Source organism: Polyodon spathula, chromosome 3 (genome assembly GCF_017654505.1).
Source record: "Polyodon spathula isolate WHYD16114869_AA chromosome 3, ASM1765450v1, whole genome shotgun sequence".
Taxonomy (NCBI): domain Eukaryota; kingdom Metazoa; phylum Chordata; class Actinopteri; order Acipenseriformes; family Polyodontidae; genus Polyodon; species Polyodon spathula.
This window is the reverse complement of record NC_054536.1, coordinates 92805445-92831854: the sequence shown is the minus strand read 5'-3', so window position 1 is coordinate 92831854 and position 26410 is coordinate 92805445. Positions and strand designations below refer to the sequence as shown.

Genomic DNA, 26410 nt, shown 5'->3' with positions numbered 1-26410 from the left:
TGAGGGACATCCTACAGCCCATTGTGCCGTAGTTCTTCACCATTCTCAACCAGCTCCACATAGTTTTCGGTCTTGTGATTGCCCAGGAAGTCCCGAACCACTGCGAAAAAGCTTTTCCAAGCTGCTTTCTCCTTATTAGTGAGCTTCTTGGGGAATTCATTGCACTCCAGGATCTTCTTTATCTGTGGCCCGACGAAGACACCGGCTTTGACCTTTGCCTCAGACAGCTTAGGGACGAAGTCTTGAAGGTACTTGAAGGCTGCCAACTCCTTATCTAGAGCTCTGACAAATTGTTTCATAAGGCCCAATTTAATGTGCAGTGGTGGCATCAGCACCTTCCGGGGGTCCACCAGTGGCTCCCACTTGACATTTTGCCTCCCAACAGAGAACTCGGTCCGCTGTGGCCAGTCCCGCCTGTGGTAGTGCGCCTTGGTGTCCCTGCTGTCCCAAAGGCAAAGATAGCTGGGAAACTTGGTAAAACCGCCTTGGAGACCCATCAGGAATGCCACCATTGCAGCCTCTTGATGTCATCTCAGAAAAATGCAGATATGTATCCACTTAGGCAGCTGGAACTAAACTGAACTGGTGGGCTTAAGGCCCCTGTATTTATACTACTATTTATATTACTGGAAAGTCTAGAAGTTACTCCAAGTTTACTCAGCACTGAATCTATCTGGAATGTTCTGGAAAATAGATACATTTCAAAATATCACTGTCCTGGTCACAAAAGCAAAGTTTGTGGGGAATAATAGCCATTTTCTATACTTTTGAGGCATAAGCAATTAGGAAATAACACTTACTACCCAGGAACCAAAAAATAAATAAATAAATAAATTGTTACAAGGTGTAATTCATTTGAATCCCAGCATGTGAACTAATTTGTGTAATCCCGTGCTCACATACTATTACATACTTTATCTGCACATGAAGTGATTATGCAATCCTCGTGCCTAAATACAACTATATACTTTAAATCACGTGTGCTACATAGTCCCATTTATATCCTGTCCACCAATACATATACACCAACATTAACACCACACACAACATATAACACACAAATCCACACAGGGGCGGGGTACACTGCCACATACCTCCCCTCTTGTGCACAGCACACATGGTCTCAATGGCCACCTCCCCCTTTAAAATCCCAGAAGTCTTGCTTAAAGCCAAGAACAGGGAATTGACAGGGTTCTTGGGAGACAATGTTGCCAGTAGCCAGACGTGCTGACAGCGGAGTGGCACACTCCAGCAGCGGAAAGGCTGCTTCCTCCCTTGGCGATGGAGGTGAGTACAGTAGCCCATCTCCCTCTGGCAGTGGAGGCAGAGGTAGCTCCTGCTGCTCTCTCTCTCCCTCTGGCAGTGGTGGCAGAGGCATCTCCTGCTGCTCTCTCTCTGGCAGTGGAGGCAGAGGCATCTCCTGCTGCTTTCTCTCTGGCGGTGGAGGCAGAGGCATCTCCTGCTGCTCTCTCTCTGGAAGTGGAAGCAGTGGAGGCAGAGTAGTAGTGGAGGTGGGAACAGCTCCCCTTGGGCTTTGTGCTCCCCCTGTCTGGGTGTTGGGTGCTCTTGCTCCCCCCATCTGGGCACTGGATGCTTGTGCTCCCCCCTTCTGGGCGCTGGAGACAGTGGGGCTTTGCCCTCTTTCACTGGAGACCCTGCGACCTTATTGCTGCCTCCAGGTAGCAGAGGACCAACTCCACACCTTCCTCCAGGGTGTTTGGGGTATGTTCCTTCTCATAGGCCTCTCATCGCTCCCTTTTTTGAAAATATAGTAATGTACCAACAAAACCAACTACAGTACATCTAAATGGAAGACTACTTATTTTAAAACACAGCCCTTTTAGCTATGTACTTTTGCCATTGTATCTTTGTGTTCCCTGAAAAAATGGACAAGGGTTGAACAGGGCTAAAATAGAATAATCAGATATGCATCACACTCGTTTAATCATCACTGAAGTCAAAATTTTATAGGGTCAGATATGTGAGTGCTGACTGTCTAAATTATTTTAAATGTCCACTTGAAATGTCCACTTAATGAAATATTTAGTGATAAGATGGCTCTGTATCTCTCCAATAACATCAGATCTTAAAAAAATAGCCAGATATTGCATTCATCCCTTATTAAAATACACAAATGTGTCTTGATTTATTATACTGTAAGTTAAGCAGTTTGCCACCAAAATATAGAGTAAGAGTACATTGGTTGATCGCATTTTGATACAGGTAGCAACTGTGTACATTATAGATTTTCTTTTGTTTAATTAATATTTAATTTGTAAAAGTAATTAAAATGCACTTGCAGCACATTTTTTACTTTGTTTTCTACCATTTAATCCCTCAAACGACAATTGTGATTTCTTATCTTGTTTTGTAAGATAGCTATATTTATATAATTTCCCCAATAAATGTACATGCCTTTAACGATTATGAACTAATATTATACACACAGCTGAACCTCACAGTTCCTTTAGCTTAATTAACAAGATGTATTCAACCTACTAACAATTGCACACACATAATTGATAAAATCTTTGCAACCTCCTTTCCACTCAGCAAGTGAACCAGTTTTCACTTCATGAGCGGTGTTGAAGTGAAGCTGTCAAAATAATGCTCAGATACACAGCTTCTCCACACTCACCTGCCCCTATTATATAAAGGGCATGCCTTGTATGTCTGTTAAAATCATACCCTATTAGCTACACTTTTTTCAGAACTAGACCCATCAGTTTGCAAGCCCTGGTTTCCAGAGATATAAGCATGTCCTGAGAGTTTTGTCACTTTAAATCCGAAGTGACATTCAGTAACAGAAGCATACAATTAAATTGGGGGAAAAAAACTACCAAGGTAGCAAGAATATGTTACCTGTAAGGATACAAAATCCACAACACCTTGGTGAAAATTTGAGACTGATTTATTACCGTTCTGTTTATTAGAACTGTGTCATCAGTTATTGCTCTCTATATAATATGTTTTTAATCTATTAACTAAACTGCAGTTTAAAAGCAGTTTAAACCCAGTTTTACCCTCCGAAGTGTGTGAACGGTCTATTACCACATTTTTATAAGACAGTGAAACCTGTATTTACAACCTCCTGGACTAAGAACCACATAGTAAACCTCAGAGCACACATATTCTGTGTTCAGTATAAGTGATTGATAGGGGAACCTTGATTAAGCAGCCACCTGTCCTAAGCAACCGCAGACCCTGTGGTGAGCAGAGCAGTCAATTCAGGTTTCGTTATAATCCACTGCAACCCACATGGCTTTCAAAACATTATTCTCACGCACACACGCCAACAGTCTCTATATGGTCGAGACAGTCTCGATTTCCTAGCAAATGTCTCGCGACCTGATGCATAGGAAGAAACTCCAGATATTTACCCATAGAAAAAAATTAATTTATTCTGCACGGCAGAGTTAGTGAAAACCACACCCTGTGCTCTTCATGCGGCTGACACATCTGCTGATCACTAACTTATATAAAGGGAAGAACACTTCATTATGTCTATTTTTACCGTCATGATGGTTGTGTCATGTTGGTGGGGGTGGGGGGGGGGGATTATATGATGAATGTTTTTTTTTTTTTTTGCGTATGACTCCTCCCATGTGTATGATGCATATGCCCCCCCCCCCCCCCCCCCCCCAGAGACCCCAGCATCCCGCTGAACAGTTTACAAATGTTGGCAAGTATGCTCACGGTTTTATAAGGGTATGAATTACACAGACACAGATAAACATAGAAATGTATTTGAGGTGAAAAAAAAAGTTAGATCTAGGATTTACAAATTCTACCAAACATTTTAAAAACACATCCTTTCAAGTGTTGGTGTAAAGTCATTACTGTGCAATGTGCTGTCACACTTTTCCTCACTGAGTGTGAATTAAATACATAAACACAGAAGTTATCAAGTGACAGGTGCGACCCTAACCTCAAGCTTTGAGCAGATGTGTCGCTGTTTGACTTTGCAAGCGCTCATTCATGCCTATGTTTGTGTAAATTAGATTTTCACATATCTAATTTCTAACCATTGTGAGGAATTGTTTTGGCCTAGGAAAGTTTCATGGTACAAAAATCTAGTATACTTAAAACAAATGAAAAATGTTGTCTTCTTTTTAAACTCTTTTTTTTTAAATGAAAAGCAGTACAAAGAGATAGAGAGAGAGAGAGAGAGAGAGAGAGAGAGAGAGAGAGAGAGAGAGAAGAGAGAGAGAGAGAGAGAGAGAGAGAGAGAGAGAGAGAGAGAGAGAGAGAGGGTTTTATTGGTCATTTATAACCCGACAAGAAAACTACACAACATTTTCTTCATGTTTCATGACGTTGTCGTAGCTCCAAGGAGCAGAAACAGTTGTAACCCTGTAATGCCCAAGCATTTTTGAAATGAGAAAAGCTACTTTATGTAACTAGATTCCGTTTCTTGTTCCCGTCCAGCAACACGTAACTTACTTCACATGAAAGAGTTTGGCTTGTGAAAAATAATACCGTAGAAGGGTGGCTAAACACTGTATCATATACGAATATGGGCATTAGAGGGTTAGTGCATTTTCCATGCACAGTTATTAAAAAAATATATAATATATCATTTTAAAAACAAACTGAATTGTAGGCTGGAGAGTTGTTTACTGATAATTTTTATAATATTAAAACCTTTCCATTATTGCTATATAGACCTACGGCCGAATAATTCTGTAGCCTCCTGTTGTCCTGTGGTTGTGGACACAGGTATATTTAATTAACTCCCTGCTTCCACAAACTTTTTTTAATTTGCCAGAAGAAAAGTAGGTGTGACTTTAATCAAAGACTTCACATACACATCAGAAACGATAACCAGGAGCATCACTCATTTTCATATTCAAAGGCCATGCAAAACATCAGACACATGTGCAGCAGCACCGGCTCAACACCACCCAGCTTACTTACCTTGAGCTTCTTCACGTTGATACAGGGATCATTAGAGAAGCTCTCGGTGTCAGCAATTCTAATATCTGCCTTCTCCAGTTTGCTGGTCAGGTCGTTTCTCACCTGTCAGGAAACGAGAGACAGTTGGAGTGAATAAATTGACAAGCACTTACAGTAGGAGGGAAAAGTCTAACTCACCCCTAAATCAATCTGATAAGGAGCAAAATGATTAGTGCTTCAATTTTCTTCCCAGCTCCCCCCCCTGCCAAGCACTGAAATCGCCTGAATGCAACACATCTGCAGGACAGCTCCACAATTACCACAGTACCCATCACCGGGGCTAATGAGCTGATCCTTGCCAGGGATGGTGACAGGGAAAAGTGACGTTCATTTACTTTCAATTATCCTGCAGTCACTTTAATGGCGAACTTCATTACTGTACATTAATTAATGTATCTTTTTTTTGTGGGTATTAATATAGTAACTTTACTCTTAACTTCAATGTGACAACTCAACGCACACTAATTTGAGACAGAAAATGAGCTTGTGGGCTATAAGCTTTTATGAAAGCAATTACAGTGGAATATTACAATATCAGTGAAATGTAGTGCTAGTGACAGGTGAGGCACGGGCTTCAGTCAGGTACTGTGGTGGCAATCTCTATGACAGCTTCTACCAAGCCTTATAATTACAAAATGCCCTGGTTTATAATGAGTGGTTGGCTGAGGCCACCAAGCTAACAGAGTCTAACCCAGGCCAGGTGAACAAAACGAGGGGCTACTCAATTGCAATGCTGCACATCTCCTTCTGGCACCCTGCATGGACATTACTAAAATAAATATCCATCTACTAAAATATATTTTAAGTTGCCCAATTCACTGTAACTTACTGTTATATACTGCAGTACAATTCAGCACTGCAAAAACACTGAAAACAAACAGTGGCCATGCACGCACACCTAGAAAAGTATTCTAACTACAGTACAGCAACTCTTGATCTGCATTGTTATTAGGGTAAGTCCAAGACAAATCACCCCACAAAAGTTGAATTTTAAACCTTACCATCTTCAATTTACACCAGACTTGGTTCTTGGGGTTGTTTCAGGCAAACAAGCTCAAATTTACATTTTTAGACTGATCAGGTCAATGGACAATGGTCAATTAGACTGAATGGAATTTTTTTGCAAAGGCCCTTGTGATGGTATTGGGGCAACAGTTAAGCGAAAGACTGCAAAAACTTTTATCAGACAGGAAGTTTTCTTTCTGTCATCTATGCAGATATATATATTGGGTGGGTATAACTGAAAATATTTCTGAGGAATTTGAGGACTTTGGATGACACATCCTGGGTACCTCATGGTAACATTCTTTGCAGTGTTATATGCCCTAGTCTCACTTCGACTTCCTCAAGAGGCTACAAGTTTCAGAATCAAGATATCAAAAAGACTAAATGTGCTCTTAAAATTGAGAGGTTACATTTGATCTGTGGTTTTAGTAGATAAAGTCATGCAATGTTCAGTATGGAAACTGGTTTAAAATACTTATTTACTGCAAAACAAAAAATCTATGCAATGAGTGACTCTTTGAGCACTAAATATGTTACTACATCCAGCCATGGCTTTCACATTACTTTATCTTTCTTATCAGCGATTCACTACACTCCGCTTTGGTAAAATGACTGAAAATTACTAATGTGTAGCAGAACATCTGCACACTTGAAAGGGAAGCATGCAAGCTTTGCTGTACATCAAAAATAAAAACTTCAACGCCACACAACAGGGGGTAAGATTATGAAAGGCAGAAAATTGCTTTTAAATTGACAGAAAGATCTCGATTTAGCTAGAAGACAGTAAGTGCTGAGCATGACATCCTACCAAACAGAGAGTTGCATTTCACAGTGTTTACTGGTCCTGGGGTAATGCTGGAGCATATAGGCCTTCACTGTACCCACACCCTGTTGCACATCTTTAATAGGGAAAGTAAACCTATTACTTGCTATTAGGGCAATTGGGTTTCTGTCTCTATCTATCTAACACGTCAGTGCACTGATTATCAACAACAGTAGTTCCTGATAAAAACATTCTTATAGTGCAGAGAGCAGTGCATCAAAAAAATGTTACAATAATTTTGAGGTTCCAAAACGATATTTCCACTATTCAGATCTGGCAACGCTGCTCCTGCTGGCCCGTCTGCCTGCCTTCCTGCCTGTCGGTTGCTGCTCTGTTTAGATATAAAGCATTCTACAACTGAAATCCAGTGTCTTTCTTGTTCCTGGGTTTAACCCGACTACTGTGCTTTTAAGCTCCTTGCTTTGCTATATATAGTTACTTGGTTTATTGTGATTCTAAAAGTATTTCACTTTTAGATATTTATAGACACACTTGTTTTTCAGGTTAACTGCCAAAACAATCAAATGAATGTTTCTGGCATTAAGATTTTAAGCAGATGTGAACAAAACTGGTCTCTTTTAGTAACAAAGATGAAAACAGTTGTCCCATATTTAAATGAACTGCAGAAAGGAGCCAATTACAATCCCTAAATTAAGAGGATAGCCATACAAATGGATGAAGCTGGCATTCATCAAATTCAAGATGCCTGAACAGGTGACTTCTTTTGTCACAGCCATCAGACACACATATGCAGTGATACTGTCACACATCTGGATAAATTATAGTTATCTTTAATTCATGCTAATCTCTGTATTACTACTGGGACCAGTGTACACTATGTCATGTGAGATTTAAAAATGTCAAATTTGTTATTTTTTGTCAGTTTTTCGTTAAGTATGTGGAAAATTACAAGGCGGTATGTGTAATTCAATATGTTAATGTAACATTATTCAGGAGGTTTCGTTCGACTTTATGAAGCAACATGTGTTAATTATATAGGGTGATGCAAAACTTTTGGCCATAGCTATAGGTTGTACAGCAGGGGCAGGCAGTCTCACTGGAGATGCTGGATGTTAACCAATACGAAGCGTCCTACAGGAGTGGACAGGGGTCAGTACTGAACTGTGGCATACTCAGGTGCCACCTAGTGGGCAGTTTCCATAATCAGTAAAGTTTGTTTGGGAGGTGTAAATTTTGCAAACTTCCCCCAATGACCCCAATATCACCCTGGAGCTAATACGTGTAATTCCTTATTTATTAACTTTCTTTCCCTTCGAAGTGACACATTATCAGTGGTGAGTGCAGTGGACTGCATGGTCATGCCCCAGTTCACTTTCACCTACTGAGATAAGACAAGGCCCTGGCGTCTTTGACACAAAGGTAGCGTACATGTTGTAGATTATATATTATTAAGGGTTTTGTGGACAAATCCTTATATCATTTAGAAGAGATTTTTAGCCTTCCAGATGTTGATCTCCAGAAGACAGTGACGAGAACAGACTAGGGCAGATGGATAACATAATCAAATATTTCAGATTGTGCTTGTATTAAATGGGTTGAAATTGCCAATCCCTCTAATCTTTAATCATAAAAATAGTGTTTTTACCTAATCTGTGCAAATGCATGCCAAATTTTGACAGAACATATTAAATCCACTTAGTCTGACATGTAGAATACAAAAAATAAAATAAAATCTGTGTGCTTTTGTCAGACAGATTACAAGGAATACATTTTGTTTTAAGAATACATATTTTTGTCAAAAGGTACATATTGAGAAACAAGTGCTGGGGAAAAAGCATATATTCTGGAAGAAATAAAATAATTTCAACTGTAGTAAACTACTTACAATACAGCAACAAAGGATAGCACACCATTCTTAACCCTAAAGTTAGTTGCAATCTTTTTTTTCTTCCTATTCAGAAAATTAATCATGCATAAAGCACCTTGTAATCAACGCTATATTTTTTACAAAAAAAAAAAAAAAAAAAAAGGTAACATTCCCACTCGTGGATCATTTTAATAACCAGTTTTTAAACTACAAATAGCCTGGCTAAACAGCAGTCGGGACTTCATTTCAAAGAAACAGACAACCAAACCAAGTGCGAGAAGGAGAGCGGGTTGGGAGAGGGGAAGAGGGAACGGGTTCGCCCCAGGTTTGGCTGCTGGAACGGGGCAGAAGCGAAGCTGAAGTGTCTCGTCTCCCAAAGAAAGCTACAGCTCCTCCGCAGCAAAAAAGTGAATACATTAGGAAAGATAACCACATAATAGGCCTAATATTTATTTAGTTATAAATCACTAGTGTAGAGAGAGTTATATCTGAGACACGGTACAACCTTATAGCAAAGGAGTACTGTATCATCTAGAGCAGCGGTAGTTTCAGCACCATGGTGAAAGCATGTACTTGATACAAAAACAGTAAACCTGTAGAAATATTGAAATAACCATTTACTGTACTTTTATTATCACTTGAAATTTGTCTATAGGTTGCTGTACAATTTAGAAATTTACAGCACTTGCTGTGTTTTATCACAGTTAAACATTTTAGATAAGTGGGTTGAGTTGTTTGATTTTTTTTCTGTCTGAGGTGGTTGAAGTGGAAAGCTATATGGTTGTAATTAGACATGTTTATGTGTCTGTCTCACATACATAATATATATATATATATATATATATATATATATATATATATATATATATATATATATATATATATATATATATATAATTAATTACACACTGATGTACGCAAGTGTTCACAGGCATTCTCTTCGAACACCGAGAAGCACTGGCTATTTACGATTATTATTGCTTGTTTGTATAATTGTTACAAAAATATTAACAAATGTGTTTGTTATTTAGCTAACAAAAAAATAGTTTTTTCCCTATATTTATAAATGACATATATATATATAATTTTACACATGTAAGTCTATTCAGATATATTTAGAAATCTAATACTAAATTGTAAATAGCTTAAATAAATTTCCCAACATTATTATAAATCTGGGGATTGGAAAAAATCAAGATTTAGGTTTTTTTCTTCTAAAATAAAAATGTGTACACCGTAGGTATATATATATATATATATATATATATATATATATATATATATATATATATATATATATATCTATTATAATATATATATTATCTTGTTATTAAGTAAGTTGTTAACAATGCATAAACAAGACATGACTGAAAATGTATTGCACATACAGTATTGTAATAGTAAAGTCATAAGTCTCCCGTGCAGCAGACCTGTTTTATTATTCATACCAAGAGCATAACCTGTAAATATATCCTGACTGCTCCATCCCTGCATGGGGCATAGTGGGAGCAGGAGCATAAAGGAGTTGCTCATTTTATTAGGATTTTGCGAGCGCAGTGTTAGTCTGAAGACATGGTATGATTTAGTTTTGTTATTTATTAACTCCACCAGGCCTGGGTCTGTCTATAAGTAACAGGCTCTTTTCAGAAAGCATTAATGAATGAGTTGTTATTAGATTTTTATTTATAGGTTTAATTAAGTATGAATGCCCAACCCAGTGGCCATTACCTGCACTGACTGTGGTGGCAGTTAGGTGCCCCCAGCCAAATGCAAGGGCACTTCTCAACAGACAACGCACTAGATTCTCAAAGCAGTTTTCTACAAATAGTCATTAGCAATATTTTTGCTTGAAAGTAAAAAAAAAAAAAAACACAAATAAGAAATGATTTGCAGACTGCTCACAAGTCCTTAACTGTAATGTCTGAGTTATTTATTTCTGATTTGGTACCGATATTATTGTAGATGCATTTGTGCTATCAGAAAAAATCGTGCTAATTGAGTGTTGGAGTGAGTAGCTTTGCGAATCTACCCCACTGTCAGTTATCTAAAGGAAATGACTGGGGTCATTTGTATATAAAGATTTTTTTTAAAGGTGTTGAGGATATATATCTTGTCTATAAAATGATGTTGATGTTGAAAACCAATTTTAAGATTTTAAAGCCTCGTATAAGCTTGTGTAGGATGATGATCACTCTAATCAGATTGACTGACACGGTCCTTAATAGCTAATATTAAAGCTTCAAGTTCATTATACTGTTTCATGCTGTTTTAATATACAGAAAAGTGAAAGCGGATACATCAGATTCTGCAATTATCTCAATACAAGACAGATGTGGAATGTGATATTCTTTGAGTGAGCACGATTGTTCTTTCTTGTGTGGGTTTTTTTGGGGTATGCCACATGATGTTCCCAAGTTAACTGACAGTAGCAATAAGGTATTAGGGGTATTGGCTAGCGTGCCATAGAGAGAAAAAACAAAGATTATTATTATTATTGAAAGATGAGAATGATTAGAATAAATTACAGGAACAAAACAAAACAGCAATTAAAAACAAAATAATTCATTAATGAAATAACATTATTAATTACAACGAAACAACATGCTAATTTACTGTGCTTCGAAGTTGTTATTGTAATAAATGAGTTGTTTTTGCAGTCGTTGTGCTATCATTTCAATGCTGTTATTGAAGTACAAGAATAACAATTATTATATAATGTTTGTTTTAAATACCCACTCTCATCAATATAATTAACTGAAACACAATGTTGGGGTGCAATACTACTACTACTACTACTACTAATAATAATAATATATTATTTAAAAACAAATAATAAATTCATTAATGAAATAACATTATTATTACAACGAAAACAATGTAATTTTACGTGTGCGAAGTGGTTATTGTAATAAATGGAGTTGTTTTTGCAGTAGTTGTGCTATCCATTTCAATGCTGGTATTGAAGTACAGAATAACAATAATTATATATTTCTGTTTTAAATCCCATCTCATCAAATTAATTAACCCTGAAACACAAGTGTTGGGGTTTTTTGTGCATACTACTATAATACTATAACTAATAATAATAATAATAATAATAATAATAATAATAATAATAATAATGCGTTTATTAAATTAGCTTTTACATAGGGCTAGGGTGTGAGGAGTAGTCAGAAATCACTTTTCCCCCCCAAGTATAAGAAGTTCAGTGTATATGTCTGTCTGTGAGGTGTGGTTGAACAGACAGCTTTAATAATAGGCTGTTTTCAGGTAAACCCTATCCTTATTTGCCGTTAACTGAAAGATTTAACTCGACAGAGAACATGACAATCTTTTAAAACAGGACAATTTAACCAAGGCAAGCCCTGGACTCAAATACTGTGGCAGGGCAGAGCCTGTATGTAAATAAAGTGTTGGTGTTGTGTGTTTTGGTGGTGGTTGGCAGGGATAGGGTTAATTCCTATCACTGTCAAATATATCTAAGAATGTGGCTGTTCCCAATTAACAACAGTTATCTAATTTGGGAACAGTCACATTCTTACATATATTTGACAGTGATAGGAATTAACCCTAGAGATTAAAAAGAGAGATGGAAGCTCCATTTGAAAGAGACCACCAGAGAGCTGGGAACAAACAAACTCTGAAAAAACAAACAAACAAAAAATCCTGAGTAAAGGTACTGTGAACCTTATGTAAGCCTGTAAACTTGTAACCTGCGTGATTGTGTTACAAGACTTTTGACTAGCTTAGCTGTCCAGTTTTTAGTTAGCAACGGAAAAAAAGTCTAGTTTAGTACTTCACGTGTGGGTTAAGTTTTTGTTTTGTGTTTTGTTTGTTTATGTTTTTTGTAAATAATAAGTGCACGAAAGTGCTTTAAAAAGTATAGGTCTGTGTCTGCTTTAAAAGGGCGCAAATGAACCTGAGTTGTAAAGCTTTGTTACTATATAGACAAAGCTTTGTTACATTAGCACGTTATTTTCAGAAAGGAAAAATACACTGAATACAAAGTTACAAACCAGAATTAAACAATGTAGCCATTTAATTTTAGGTCTAGTACGCATTCTTGAGTTTTGTTGTTGTTGTTTTACTCATTTTAGAATTGTAATTTATGTTTTTTTCCTATCAGAAACAAAGTGTGCTAATGTCGATTTAGAGCAAATAGCTTTGAGAATCTAGCCCTTAAACTACTTACCTTTAACAGTTTGGTTTTCATTTCACAAAAATGGGGCAAAGTGCATTGGTGATTATAAATCAAGGTAGGACTAAGGCAGTAATGTATTAGGAGCCTATGGTTTGAGTAGTTCGCTGGAACCCTATAGGTTATGATATTTGAATCAATGTGCATTTATAAATGACATAGTTTTACAATTATAAAATCTATTATTTGTGGCTGAAAACAATTAATTTGCAAGGGGCTCTTTGCAGACTAGATCTGTTTGTCCTGACATTTGTATTTTGTGTTAAAATCATTAATAAATCCATCTTTCATAGTAGACAGACAAATCAGAGTCCCTTAGAAGCAGACGTGGACTAGTAGAAAAATGATTTTTATTTATAGCAGAGATAATGCCCAGTCGCAATTCAAACAATGGTTTCTATTCAATTTAAAATGGTGTGGCTGGCCCATTCATATTTGCCACCGATCTTCCATTTTCTCCAGGTGTTTCATTTCACAGCCCACTTGCTTGCTGCAGCTTGTCACTGCCTTGCAACATGTGGGAAAGTGGAAGTTTGACATTAACACTTCACTGTCTTACTTATGATAAGAGAATAAATTGCACAATGCTAATTAGGGGGACTTAGCTATTTACCAAAGCCTCTGTGCATCCAAGAGACAACAATCACGCTAATTGAAAGAAAAACAATATGGAGCTCAGTAGGAAATAGGAGAGATGAAGTGTGTGTTTAACTGAATGCGGCAGGAGTCTACCTACCTACTTCCAACCAAGGGAGAGGCAAAAACCCAACACTCCAGAGAGAGAGAGAGAGAGAGAGAGAGAGAGAGAGAGAGAGAGAGAGAGAGAGAGAGAGAGAGATGTGCTTTCTGTTCATGAAACAAGTCAGCAACAGCTCTGCACTTGCATGCACAGGATTTCCCCATAGGCTGACCATGTAACTGTCTTTACCCCTATGGTGTCCTGCTCCTTCCTAAGTAAAGTTGAGGCAGCAGAGTCCAAAAGCCACCTATATAACCAAAGGGTTATGAATAAATGGCACAGCAATACATACCATAAAGCAATGATATTATACAGCGATAAAGAATACAACCCCACATGGTGCGATACGGCTTCTAAATATTCTCTCATACAAGCCCTTTTGCTGATCTCACATGCACTACGGGCACAACCCTCCAAACCCTCCACAAATAAGGGCATTCTCCTATAGGTTTACGTAGGGAAAATGCCCTTATAACTTGCACAATGTGTTGCATAGTGGCATGCGGTCAAGGCTGGCCAGTGTCAGAAATAGCAAACCCCAGACTCAGATTACAATTCAATTCCCACCTGGCCACATGACATGCTTTTCAATTAACTAATAAAACATTATCAATTAAACATTTAATTAAAATGTGGCTATACAAAGGCAGACATTTTGGGCCTAGGCTATTCCTCTGCACCTGAGCCAAGGTGGCTGCCAGCCACAAAACAAACATTTCTCAGTGTGTAGGGCCTCTATACCGTAATGAAGACAGAGATGACAAGTGTGTACATTCTTTTCATCTGCGTTCCTCTCCGTTCTGGCAGTTTTGCTGATGGTTTAAAAACTCATATAGTAACATACTGAAACCTGACAGTGGAGTAACGTTTGGTAAATACAGTGTTTGACTCGATTGCTCTGGCAAAACACACACTCATATCACTTCTTTACAGTGGATTCTCTTAGAAACCGTATGAAATTCATGATATTGTCCAACAGCAATTAAAATGAATCTGAAGCCTATCGTCATATTTTAAGTACTGTACATTAGAAATCCCAATAGCTATTTGTTTAATTATTTTTTTTTAAATTTAGTAGTCACCAGTTATTTTTTATTATTTCTTCCCAATGTTGAATGTCTGAGAGCAGCGAACCACTTCTTTTCACACTGCAGGCTCACTGTGCAGCCACCTCAGCTCTACAGCGTCAGAGGACAACACCACTCCAGGCAGCTTACAGGCAAGCCTGCAGGTACTGGGCAGATTACAGGGGTTGCTGGTGTGCGGGAAACTGAGGACACCCTAGCCAACCTAAACATAGGTGGGGCTCGGCCAATTGTGCACCACCCCCTGGGAACTCCCATCCACGGTTGACAATAGAATAGCCTGGATTTTAACTGGTGACGTCCAGGCTATAGGGCACATCCTGCTCTCCACGTGGAGTGCCTTTACCGGATGCACCACCTGGGATCACAAACGCCGCCCCATTTTTATTTCAAAGACATTTTTGTAAAGCATGTAACAGGACAAACAACAAGAAAGTCACAACATATCAAACAACCTTTGTGGTGCAAAGGATTCGTTTTAACATTGGAGCCGATGTTTTCAGTGTAAAGACCAAAAGGTACTGTACATTTTCAGATGAATGTTAAAAAATTAATACAATCATTTTAACAAGAACTAGAAAAAAGCTATTCAGACCAATACTGGGAGTACTCCTAACCAACCTGTTTCTTGGGGTTTTTATCCAGTTAAACATTCTGTATTCCTCTCAGAAACTTTCCCTTCAAAACAGGTACCATGTAGAATTCTGTTTTTAGATGAGGAGAAAAAGAAGACCCCCGACTCCTTTAACACTACATGAGTATTACTGTGGAGAATAGACAGCTGGCAGCGGTAAAGGCTGCCTTCAACAGTAATTCAAATAATCTGCTTCAGCAGCAGTTAATCTGCCCGAAACGGATTGTTTAATATCAACTGTTGTGACATGCTTAGTGGTGAGTAGTGCCAAACTAAAATATATGGATAAATAACAACACAATGGGGGGGGGGGGGGGGGGGGGGGGTAGACAAAATAAAATTCGTTTTGAGGCCTCAAAATGACAGACTGGAAAGAAGGTGGATGCAAGTCTTCAATCCACAGACTGGTTGAGGTGGTAAAAGATAGCAATTTCAGTTTAGCTGAATGCATGGGTTCAAATGGAGGCTTCACGAGTGGATTAAGCGCACATTTAGCCTCTGGAGAGGAACAATGTCCTTTTTAGACCGAGCCCCTTTCAAAAACTGCCCCGCCAGGAAGTGAGCGCCTGTGGAAACAGAGTCAGTCTTGACATGGCAAGCTGAAATAGCTCCCAGACAGACCTTTAAAGTGGAGGGGTATTTCCCCTCATCCAAAAATGCCTGTGGTGCACTGACACCAATAGTGCAGATGGCTCCCTGAGAAGGGGCCCTGGGCCCATAGCAGCAAATTCATAAGGCTGCTGCTTAACCTGTGGCTTGGCCAGCGGCTTCTGTCTCTGCGCACGGCTGCGAAACCTATTAAAGCCTCCCGGGCGAGCTGCTACGGGCCAGCCCTGAGTGTCACGTCTGGTAACCAGGCACAGCTCATCCAGCTGTTGTGGTGAGTGCCTGAGGTACTCAGAGAGGGACTGCAGCAAATGTAACTGGTAGGCTACCAGGAAGCTGTAGTGGTTCCCTAGTCATTCGGCGAATGTATTGGCTGAACAGGCTCACTTGAGGCCAGGCCCAGTTTTCTGCATCTTGCTCCCTATATAGGGCATCCATCGTCAGGGAAACAGCAGGGACTCGTCCCAAGAAGGTTGGATTTCATGTAAAAAATCTGGGTGAACTGGCGCTGAGATCTGTGAGCGCAGTCCTTTGGGGGTTGGGCCACGGTTGTGTCACAGGCTCAAAGAACAGCTTTGGTATAAAGGACTCGTTTCTTTAAATTCGGTAAAATGTTTCTGATATTTACATCATTCTTTGTGGTTACTAATCCTGTTGCTCCAATATTAAATCTTACTCATTTTCTATATACAGTGGCTGCTTAGAAATCCCTACTTGCCACCAGGTAGGTTGTACTGAACTTCCACATTCTAGACAACTCATGTGCATCTGTTACCTTTCAACTCTGCCGCCTCACATGCTCAATAAAGAGAGCAGAGATTAACAAATCTACAGGCAGGTACAGAGAACTATAGAAAAAACGAGTACATTTTTGGAGCATACAAAATTCAGACAATAGTACAAACCTCATAACAGAACAATAATAATAATAATAATAATAATAATAATAATAATAATAATAATAATAATAATAATAATAAAAATAATAATAATAATGTATGTTAATTCATCAAAAGGGTGTTTACACCACACAACTGTGGTGTGTTGAATGGTAAACTTACTTGGAATCACCTTGGTGTGTGTGTGTATGCTATATATATATAATATATATATATATATATATATATATATATATATATATATATATATATATATATATAAACATTCAGTCAACACTGAACTGAAACAGTAAGTAGATTTCACTGTATATAATTGCAATGTGCTGTCACTGAAGCGTGAGTTAAAAATACATTAAAATGCTACATAACAGCCTCCAAGCTTACAAGCCCAATGTTACCTTGACTCTGTGTTGCTAGTTGTCCATACTGCAGCGTTATATTTTTGAACATATTGTCAACTATTTTGAAATGACACACATATCAAAAGTCATAAATCAAGTGGCCAATACATCTCTCAGCAGATTCACTTGGGAGCTTGCCAGGAGAAAAACTCATCTTTAAGACCGCCTCTTTGCTGTTTTTTCTATTCCTACAATGAACCACTCCTTTCAATCATTGTTGCAGGAGGGCGCATGAATTAAGTGTGCTGCATTGTTTGGAAGCATTGTGCTACATTGTTAATTCCCTAGTGGCTTTACCTATGATGTGTGAAAAAAAAAATCAAACCAATGGGGAATACAGAATATGGACAACATGAGATAGAGCCAAGGTAAAGAAATGTGCTTCTTGTGGACTGAAGGGGGTTCTGGAACACTTCAGCTTCAGAACATATCAGTTTTAATACAATATAAAATCAGGCTTGTATTTGTAGTGGCAGATGATACCTAGTGGTGTTTATTTTAATTATCTCAACACAATGGTCAAATGGTAATTAATAATCAAAATCATTGTGCTTTAAACTTAACAGCATAAAAGATAAGAGTTTAGAAAATGAAATGAACTAATGAAAACATACCATTATCAAAAGTATAAAATTCCATATTTATGTTACCTGCTTTAAAAAACTGAGAGACAAACAAGCGATTAACTGGACAGTAATTGAGACCTAAAGCAGTTAGCTGTAGTTATAATCCAGTCTCAGCGGTAACAGTCTTACCTCAGAGAACCTCTGCACATCCTGGGTCAGAGTCCCCACCCTGCTCCACTCATATTTCTTCAGGAACTTGATGACTGCTGGGTTGACTGCATTGTCCGACGGGACGGTCCGGAAGAAGTTTGGATACTTTTTTTTGTCAGCGAGAACTGGTGTGGTTGCAGCAAAGGAAAGCTAAAAGAGAGCAGAAGATAGCTGAAATGAGTTTACAGATAAGAACAAAAGAGAACAAGAATTGTCATTTGCAAAACCACTCACCAGCTGTGACCTCAAGTTTTTCAGTGTATTTATCACATTAGTAAATAATCCACATTTTTGGCATAGCCTGCTTGACAAAGGGCACCCCATAAATCTCTATATTATTTAGTGCATACACTGTGAAGGGAGGTAGGCCAGTCTATATGATTTGTATTCTATTGTGTGTAGTCATTATTTTCTGCACATACTATATATAGCTTACATTTTTAATGCCTGGTAGAAACAAACCAAAAAATCTACTGGAATAGCCCACCAGCACATAAGTTTTACACTACATGTTTGACAAGGTACTCTAGGCTAGGTAGGCTGCCAGCAGCAATGAGTTTGTGTAATATGTATTGCACAATGCATAGAATACAAAAGAAACATCAATACATGTTAGAAATTGTGGGTGTCAGAACGCATCAGGTTTCATAATGCTGCATTGAACTGTTTGCATTGGCAACAGTTTCCAGTCTAGAGCAGCTGGCATTCTAAAACTGACTGCTGTGATATACTTCTTGCCTGTGATAGCACAGTAAGCACAGTGTAGTACAGGAGCAGAGCATGAGGAAGTCAATAGCATGTACACTACTATTGGGTCAGATGAATATGTGAAGTACCACAAAGGAAGAGGCTTTTTACCCCATTCAGACTCACTGATCAACTTACTATCCCCAGACAGATAGCCATCATCTCGTCTTCAAATACATGCAAAAATACTGAATTACAGAGAGCAATCAATCCTACAAATGCAGTGGTATTCCAAATATTATCAATCTGTATAGTCTCCCTCTTACTGTATGTGGTTGGGAGGAATGGAAACTATGACCGGTGCTGTGATATAAAGGGACCTGTTACAGTGGATACTGTATCAGGATTTGTCCTCAAGGCTTCAATGTTGCTCAAATTGAAGGACACTGATGTCTTCAGGTGGATTGTAGGGCGGCACCAGATGACTTTTGTCAGCTTCAGCAGGAGACACTTTAAATATTGTAAGATGTCCATTTCATGGTGTACTGATTGGTCACAACGCACAGCTATACAGTCAGATACAGATTACATGTACTTTATATCTCAAACATGGACATACCTGCCTTCTATAATGTATAACACATATGGAAAAGTGACAGGTCGTACTGTTCAGTTCATTGATGATATTTCAGGTCTTGCACAGTAGTCAGTAGTTCTTTTGAAAGCAGAAGATTTTGAGCTCAGATTAGGCAGCACTGGGAATTCTTTGCGATCACATTAAATGCATTGCAATTTGCAAAATGCAACAATTTGCAATTTCAATTTAACAGACTTGGCTCCCTTTTTGTAGTTTTAATTTAAAGATTAAACACATACACACATACACACACACACACACACACATGTATTTAGGATTGGGAACAATACTTTTGCAGTGAACGTGCATGCATATTATGCATGTTTTTATCTCCATTATGAGTAATCCAGCCTTAGTTAGCATAAAACCTACCATAATAATGTCAAGAATACAGTACATGTGATTCAAGGTTATTTTTCCTTCAAGCAAATTAATAGTTTACAACATCAGCTGTACTCCTGTAAGAAGGATTTTAATTCCCCTTGTCGACAAAACCTCTGAACAGTTATTATAAAAACACAAATCGAAACGTAAGAAAAGCAATGCAAGCTTCAGTCTCCCTCATAATTATGAGTTTCAATTACAATATGTAGCATAACAAAGCAGGTATCCGTCATTAAATTCCTTTAATAAATCTTGTTTGCAATTAACAAAATGCTTTGCTAATATCAATTGATGCAAAAGAGGATTAAAATAGCATTTTTTAATGATGCATATTTTTTTTTTTCTTCAGAATTTTCATTCCAGTCTTTACCTTGTAACAATTTCTGGAATTATGGACTTTGGTATCTACAGAAACACAGTCAACATCCACACAGCATATACAGTATTTGCAAAAGTTTATCCATATTGGATCATACGTTCTACTCCAGTTGCAGGATTGGTCTGGTATTATGAAACATTGACTTGGAGGTCAAAGGTTTTCCACAATCTTTAACTCTGATAAACTACAAATTCACAATAGATAAAATAGCAAAATATCATATAGCTAATTATTTGCAATATGTAGCTACTTTATATATAGTATTATTACAATTATTTTTGAAAATAAAGAAGTTAAACATCAAAGATCAAATAAGCTACAAAGAAAACTAAAGTATAAATGAGAATGCATGCTTGGGAAACAGTGTCTTGCTCTGGCTTTCAATAAGAGGCATCTGCAGTTAGTAAGGTCACTTTCTATACAGGAGCTCGAAAATGCAACTTATCAGTTGCCCTATGTACACATGCACAGGGGCTTTCTACAAATCACAGTCTTCTTTTAGCTGGGACTCTCTCTAAATGGCACATTTATAACTGATAAAACTCACTGCATCACAGGCAGTAAATGATCAGAAACAGTAGGCCACCATAAATACTGTATGGACCATGAATTGGCAGTACGGTGCTTCCCACAGAGAACACTGACTGACAGGTAGGATGGTATTAAGAAAGTGACAACAGCACTTTTACACTCTTCCTGTGGTAGGCATTGATTTCCCAGTGGGAGGTTGTTTGCACTTTAATTGAGACTCCTAAAGAAATACCAGCCGGGTGCCTTTGTACATTGAGATCCATGGGGCTGGATCTAACTATAGTATAATTAATATTATCAAACCTACAGTATGGGGGAGTAGGGGTTTGGAAAGCTGGAACGATCATATGCAACAGATTTATTTCACAACTATACAGTCGCCACATCAGTTCAATCTCTTCCTACAGCATGTATTCTACCAACATTACATGCAAAGTTTAACAATTAGGGGTCTAATAAATTGATTAAAAGGGGCCTCTGTGTAAAGGTTATGAAAACACCATACAGAACTTTCCAATCCAGTCTGCAATGGTATCAACCAGTGGTACTGTGATAACATTTTCATATTTTGACATAACAATGGTATAAACCAAATATAAACTGGTAATCTATTGCCAGAGTACCTTATCAACATCACTACAGTGCGGTTCTACAGTATCAGTGCTGGCCAACATGAGTTTTAAACCCATTGCTGGTGATGCTGTGGTCTGCTGTTAATTCTACTAGTGTGCTAATTAACAGTATATGGTATATGGCTCGTTAATAACTTTATGTACAGCTTCATAAATCATTGTGATTTGTCAACTAATTACAACATCTTTCCAAAGCTCTTTTGCTACAAGAAGCTTGACTTTGGTTTTGGTTCGGTTGTTCAGTACACCAGCCTGACTGTCAGTCATTCGAAATGCTTAGAAGAACAATGCAGGCAACTTAAAAGATTATTGCATTAGTTTTACAACCCGGTAGGCTAACATGACTTTAAGAGGTCCGCTGGGATATTATGGGGTTGTTCTGGGCTGTCTGGCAATAACTCTCACTGTTCAGATGATACAGTTAGCTGCCTCAAACTCTTACATTCTAACCAGAAACACAGATAAACAAAACCCTGTTAAGAAACACACAAATAAAACAGCAGCACTTAAAATTGAATTTAGATTGTTATCAAGCTGTCATTAAAATATACCTATTAACACACATTCTGCAGTTTTCTGTTGATAGAAACCCCTACTGTACCAAAATTGCTGAGCAAAGGGTTACTTAGACAAACTGGAACAAAAAAAGATGATCTCTAAAGTAAATAGTAGAACAAATCTTATTCAGTGTCGTAACTCACTTTAATGTGCATTATTGATTATTGATGATATTTATTAATAGTACTAGGTATTCATAGTATTAGGGTTAGCAGTAGAAAAAAAACAAAAAGTATGTGGTACTAGTAGTATGATTATGTTATTAAATAAATATTCCTGTATAATTATAAAAGAAAGGTTGAGAGGCAGTCTTAAATTTGAATATAAAAAAACAAGAATCATTTGCTGGTTTCTCACGCTACTGCCTTGGCATTCTGTGGGGTCCTCTTATATGTACAGTTTGCAACTGACTTAAAATGTGCTCCTTTAGCACAGGGCCCCCACAGCAGGTTAGAATGCATTGCTATGCGGGGTATGAAACATCCACTCATATAATTGCGTACATATACCCTGTATAAATAGGGACTGTAAATAAAACCCATCTACCGGGTCATACCACCAGCTGTAAGATGTTTTGCTGCCTCTGTTGTTTTCAGCAGCTTCGTTTGTTACTTTGCACTGGAGGAAATCTGACCTCGGAGGCGGCCTGTATAGAAAAGCTGTTCACAAGCACTGGAGCCATCACTGAACAGTACAGCAGTGTATTCTTCTGTTGTTTAGCATGGAGACATACAGTCCGCTCTGTTTGCAAGCACAAAGGTAGTTCGGGACTTGAACCACGCTACTAGGCTAAAAACATTTGAGTGAGAAAATTGTTTCAATAGAGGCTTCAGGCTGAGAAGTTTACTTCTGGTTGCTGTTGATGGGAAACTACATTTTTCTCCTGTTAGTTTAATGGCATGTTATCCTATTTACTGCCTTTTCCCTGTAAAGAAATGCTGTAAAAGCACCTCAATACAGTCAGTTACAAATGGGATGTCTTGAGTACATCTTTGCATGATTTCCCATTGCTGATTTCTGTTATTGCATACAACTGGCTTCATTTAACCCAAACAGTGCAACAGTGGGAACAGTGCATGATCCCAGAGCATGGAAGTGTGCTAACATTACACTCTCAATCTACAATCTGGTCAACCACAAGGAAGAGCTGACCCTGAAGCTTGTATAGGTTTCATATAGTGTGGTACAATACTCAGGACAACGGTTCATACTCAACAGTATGTGGCAGTATTAGTTTCAGTTGACTAGTCATGAGAAAATGAGTCAGTCAAGCAAACCTAAGACACACGCCTGCTCTTTATGATATTATGATGTTTTTATTATGCAAATGACAGATTATGTAACCAGCAAATGCAGATTATTTTAAAATACATTGCATACAATAGGCACTGAGTCATTTGCTAACCATGGGAATTGAAGAACTGATTTCAAGTGAAGCATGTGCAATATTTGCATTTACTGGAGCACAGAGACTTTTGTGAAAGGTATTGTTGAAGGGGTTCTGAAATGTTCTTAGATCTTGCCCAAGGAGTTTCCATACCACTGAATATATGAATTATCCATCTGAAATGGAATATGAGATATTAGAAGTACAATTTCCTAAAACATATTAGCTCCCCTTGTGCTATGATTACAGATTTAACATATGAAATTATGTTATATTGAGATGGTTCAGAGCTGTACTGCTGGTTGTATAAAACAACCTTTTCCAGCTCTATGCAATGCATTTCTATTAAAGATGATAAGTCAAAGATAAAATAATATAATTTAATTTTGCATGTGTGCTGTACCTATCAGATAGACTCCAACCAAAGAAAAACATTCCGTCATTCCCAGTCTCATACTGTGTTACAGATCAAAATAAATCTTCATAGAGACACATTAAGAATGAATTAGTCATATTATTGTGGTTTAACTGGGATGGATTTTGACATTTATTCTTTCAAAGTCAAGTTCCTTGGTTTTAATAATGCAGTCCCATTAGGACAGTACTACTGAAATTCATGCTTCATCTTTATTTGACCTCTTCCTTTAATCCTATCGCAATTCCAACGTACTCATTGTTACATTCATAAGCTTTAACATGATAGCAAACCTACTAAAAAAACATGCGATGAAACACCTGCGATAACACTAAATATGGGAAACCAGAACAGTACTGGTTTGACATGATATGACCATTCCTCAGTGATAGTTCCCTTTAATTACTACAAAATATATTAGTGCAATGTATTTCCAGTAGTGGCACATTGACTCTTTATTTGTACTGTCTCTGGGTTTCTTTACAAGGCTTCGTTACAAGATAAAATGTCTCTCATATTACATCCCAAGCCAGTTATTATAGTATTGTAGGCAGCTAAGAGGAGGTGGGAGTGGATAATTGGAAGCCTCCATCTAATTCGATACTGTAATATCTAGCAGAGACAGGAAAAAGAAAAGAAACTCATGGTTTGTTAACAAAGGATAACAATGCTACTACTGGTATAGAAGGCATAGCGAGTAAGGGGACTAAAGGCATAATACTGCATAAGAGGCATGGTGTGAAAACTGGATTGCAAATGGCAGTTTAGAGTTTGCAGTTTATATTATAATATTGGTCACACTTTATCAGTTGCATGTAATTAACTGTTAATAACACCTTGTAACAATTTTTATTTATTTTTTTGTTCCTGGGTAGTAAGTGTTATTTCCTAATTGCTTATGCCTCAAAAGTATAGAAAATGGCTATTATTCCCCACAAACTTTGCTTTTGTGACCAGGACAGTGATATTTTGAAATATCATTATTTCCAATGAGAAAACAAGAGCTTTTGTGTCTTTTCGTTCACATAAAGTCAGAAAAAAACAACATCTGAATCCAAATTAACATGTATTTATACTAAAGTAATGCAAAAATGACTACAAAAGATTTAGAAGTGAGTAGTTTTTCGAGATTTACGATTATACTGTAAATTTACATTTAAAGCTCCTGTTTTCTCATTGGAAATAGTGATATTTCAAAATATCACTGTCCTGGTCACAAAAGCAAAGTTTGTGGGGAATAATAGCCATTTTCTATACTTTTGAGGCATAAGCAATTAGGAAATAACACTTACTACCCAGGAACAAAAATTGTGTTACATAGTGTAATCTTAATAATGTTCGCTAAATAATTTAGGTGACTTTTCAATCAGTTTATAAATAGTTTGCTACAGTAAAATGTAACAATAGGTTGCTACAGTGTGGTACAGTTCAAATTCCCAAGATCACAGCTACACAAACAATGTGCTCAGAGCTACACACTGTGGGCTAATATGCCCATTGTCAATTATTTTTTTTGTCTTGTCATAATTATAAATGATATACAAGTTGCTTGTCTCTGAAATTTAGAAGAAAAACAAAACCCCCTTTGTTAATTAGGCCTGCCATAACTATACCGCACCTATAGCACAGAGCGCCCCTTGCAGTTCCTATCAGCTACTGCTGTTAACACAGCACAGCAGAACAAGAGAAATCTTCATTTAATATTCAAAGGAGGCATTTGGCAACACAGTTTGATATCTCTGCTGGAGTGGAACATCATACTGTAGCTTCCTTAGGTGCAAACAGCTATTGGTACTGACTTCATATCATGGTGTAAAGCTGAGAGAAAAAAACCCTATTACAATCGATGCCTTGCATTCACACCGGCTCAAAAACATAAACATACTTTTATTTATGTATGTATGTATGTATGAACATAAGAACATAAGAACATAAGAACATAAGAAAGTTTACAAACGAGAGGAGGCCATTCGGCCCATCTTGCTCGTTTGGTTGTTAGTAGCTTATTGATCCCAAAATCTCATCAAGCAGTTTCTTGAAGGATCCCAGGGTGTCAGCTTCAACAACATTACTGGGGAGTTGATTCCAGACCCTCACAATTCTCTGTGTAAAAAAGTGTCTCCTATTTTCTGTTCTGAATGCCCCTTTTTCTAAACTCCATTTGTGACCCCTGGTCCTTGTTTCTTTTTTCAGGCTGAAAAAGTCCCTTGCGTCGACACTGTCAATACCTTTTAGAATTTTGAATGCTTGAATTAGGTCGCCACGTAGTCTTCTTTGTTCAAGACTGAACAGATTCAATTCTTTTAGCCTGTCTGCATATGACATGCCTTTTAAGCCCGGAATAATTCTGGTCGCTCTTCTTTGCACTCTTTCTAGAGCAGCAATATCTTGGAGGTGGAGGGGGGTGATGCTGTGACGTCAGAATCACTGTCGAGCCCTCTTGAGGTGTCACGGGCTAGTTGACGAAACACAGAGGATGGGACGTGCCCACTTGAAGACCCCAGAGATGTACCCTACTTAGCTCAATCCAGATGGATGTCATGTTGATGCGCTGGGGAGACTGCACTTTGGTTGATCCCCGGAGCCAGCATCGCAGCCGTTGTGTGTGCTGATGCGCTGGGGAGGCAAATAAGCTGATCCCTGGAGCCAGCATTACACTTCAGCCATCAACATCAGACAGAAGGATATCTACATCATCAGATGGAAAGCAACAGAATGGTTGGAGATGCAGATGGATCACATTAGTTTACTGCAAAGCTATGTCTTAGTTGGTGCTTATCTTGGCGAGAGCCGAGTTCAAATCGGCATGATGTTTTAACATCTACTCTTATGTAATGGAAATCATTATGT

General features: G+C 37.9%; 1 protein-coding gene across 1 annotated transcript in view; it reads right to left on the bottom strand.

Annotated features, from left to right (window-relative positions):
- LOC121313661 (gamma-aminobutyric acid type B receptor subunit 2-like) overlaps positions 1-26410 on the bottom strand; it is a 319270-nt gene that overhangs the window by 154884 nt on the left and 137976 nt on the right. The window contains exons 3-4 of the mRNA XM_041246430.1: positions 17930-18100; positions 4918-5019 (exon numbers count right to left, since the gene is read on the bottom strand). Of these exons, the coding sequence (XP_041102364.1) occupies positions 4918-5019; positions 17930-18100 (273 nt within the window). The remainder of the gene's footprint in view (positions 1-4917; positions 5020-17929; positions 18101-26410) is intronic.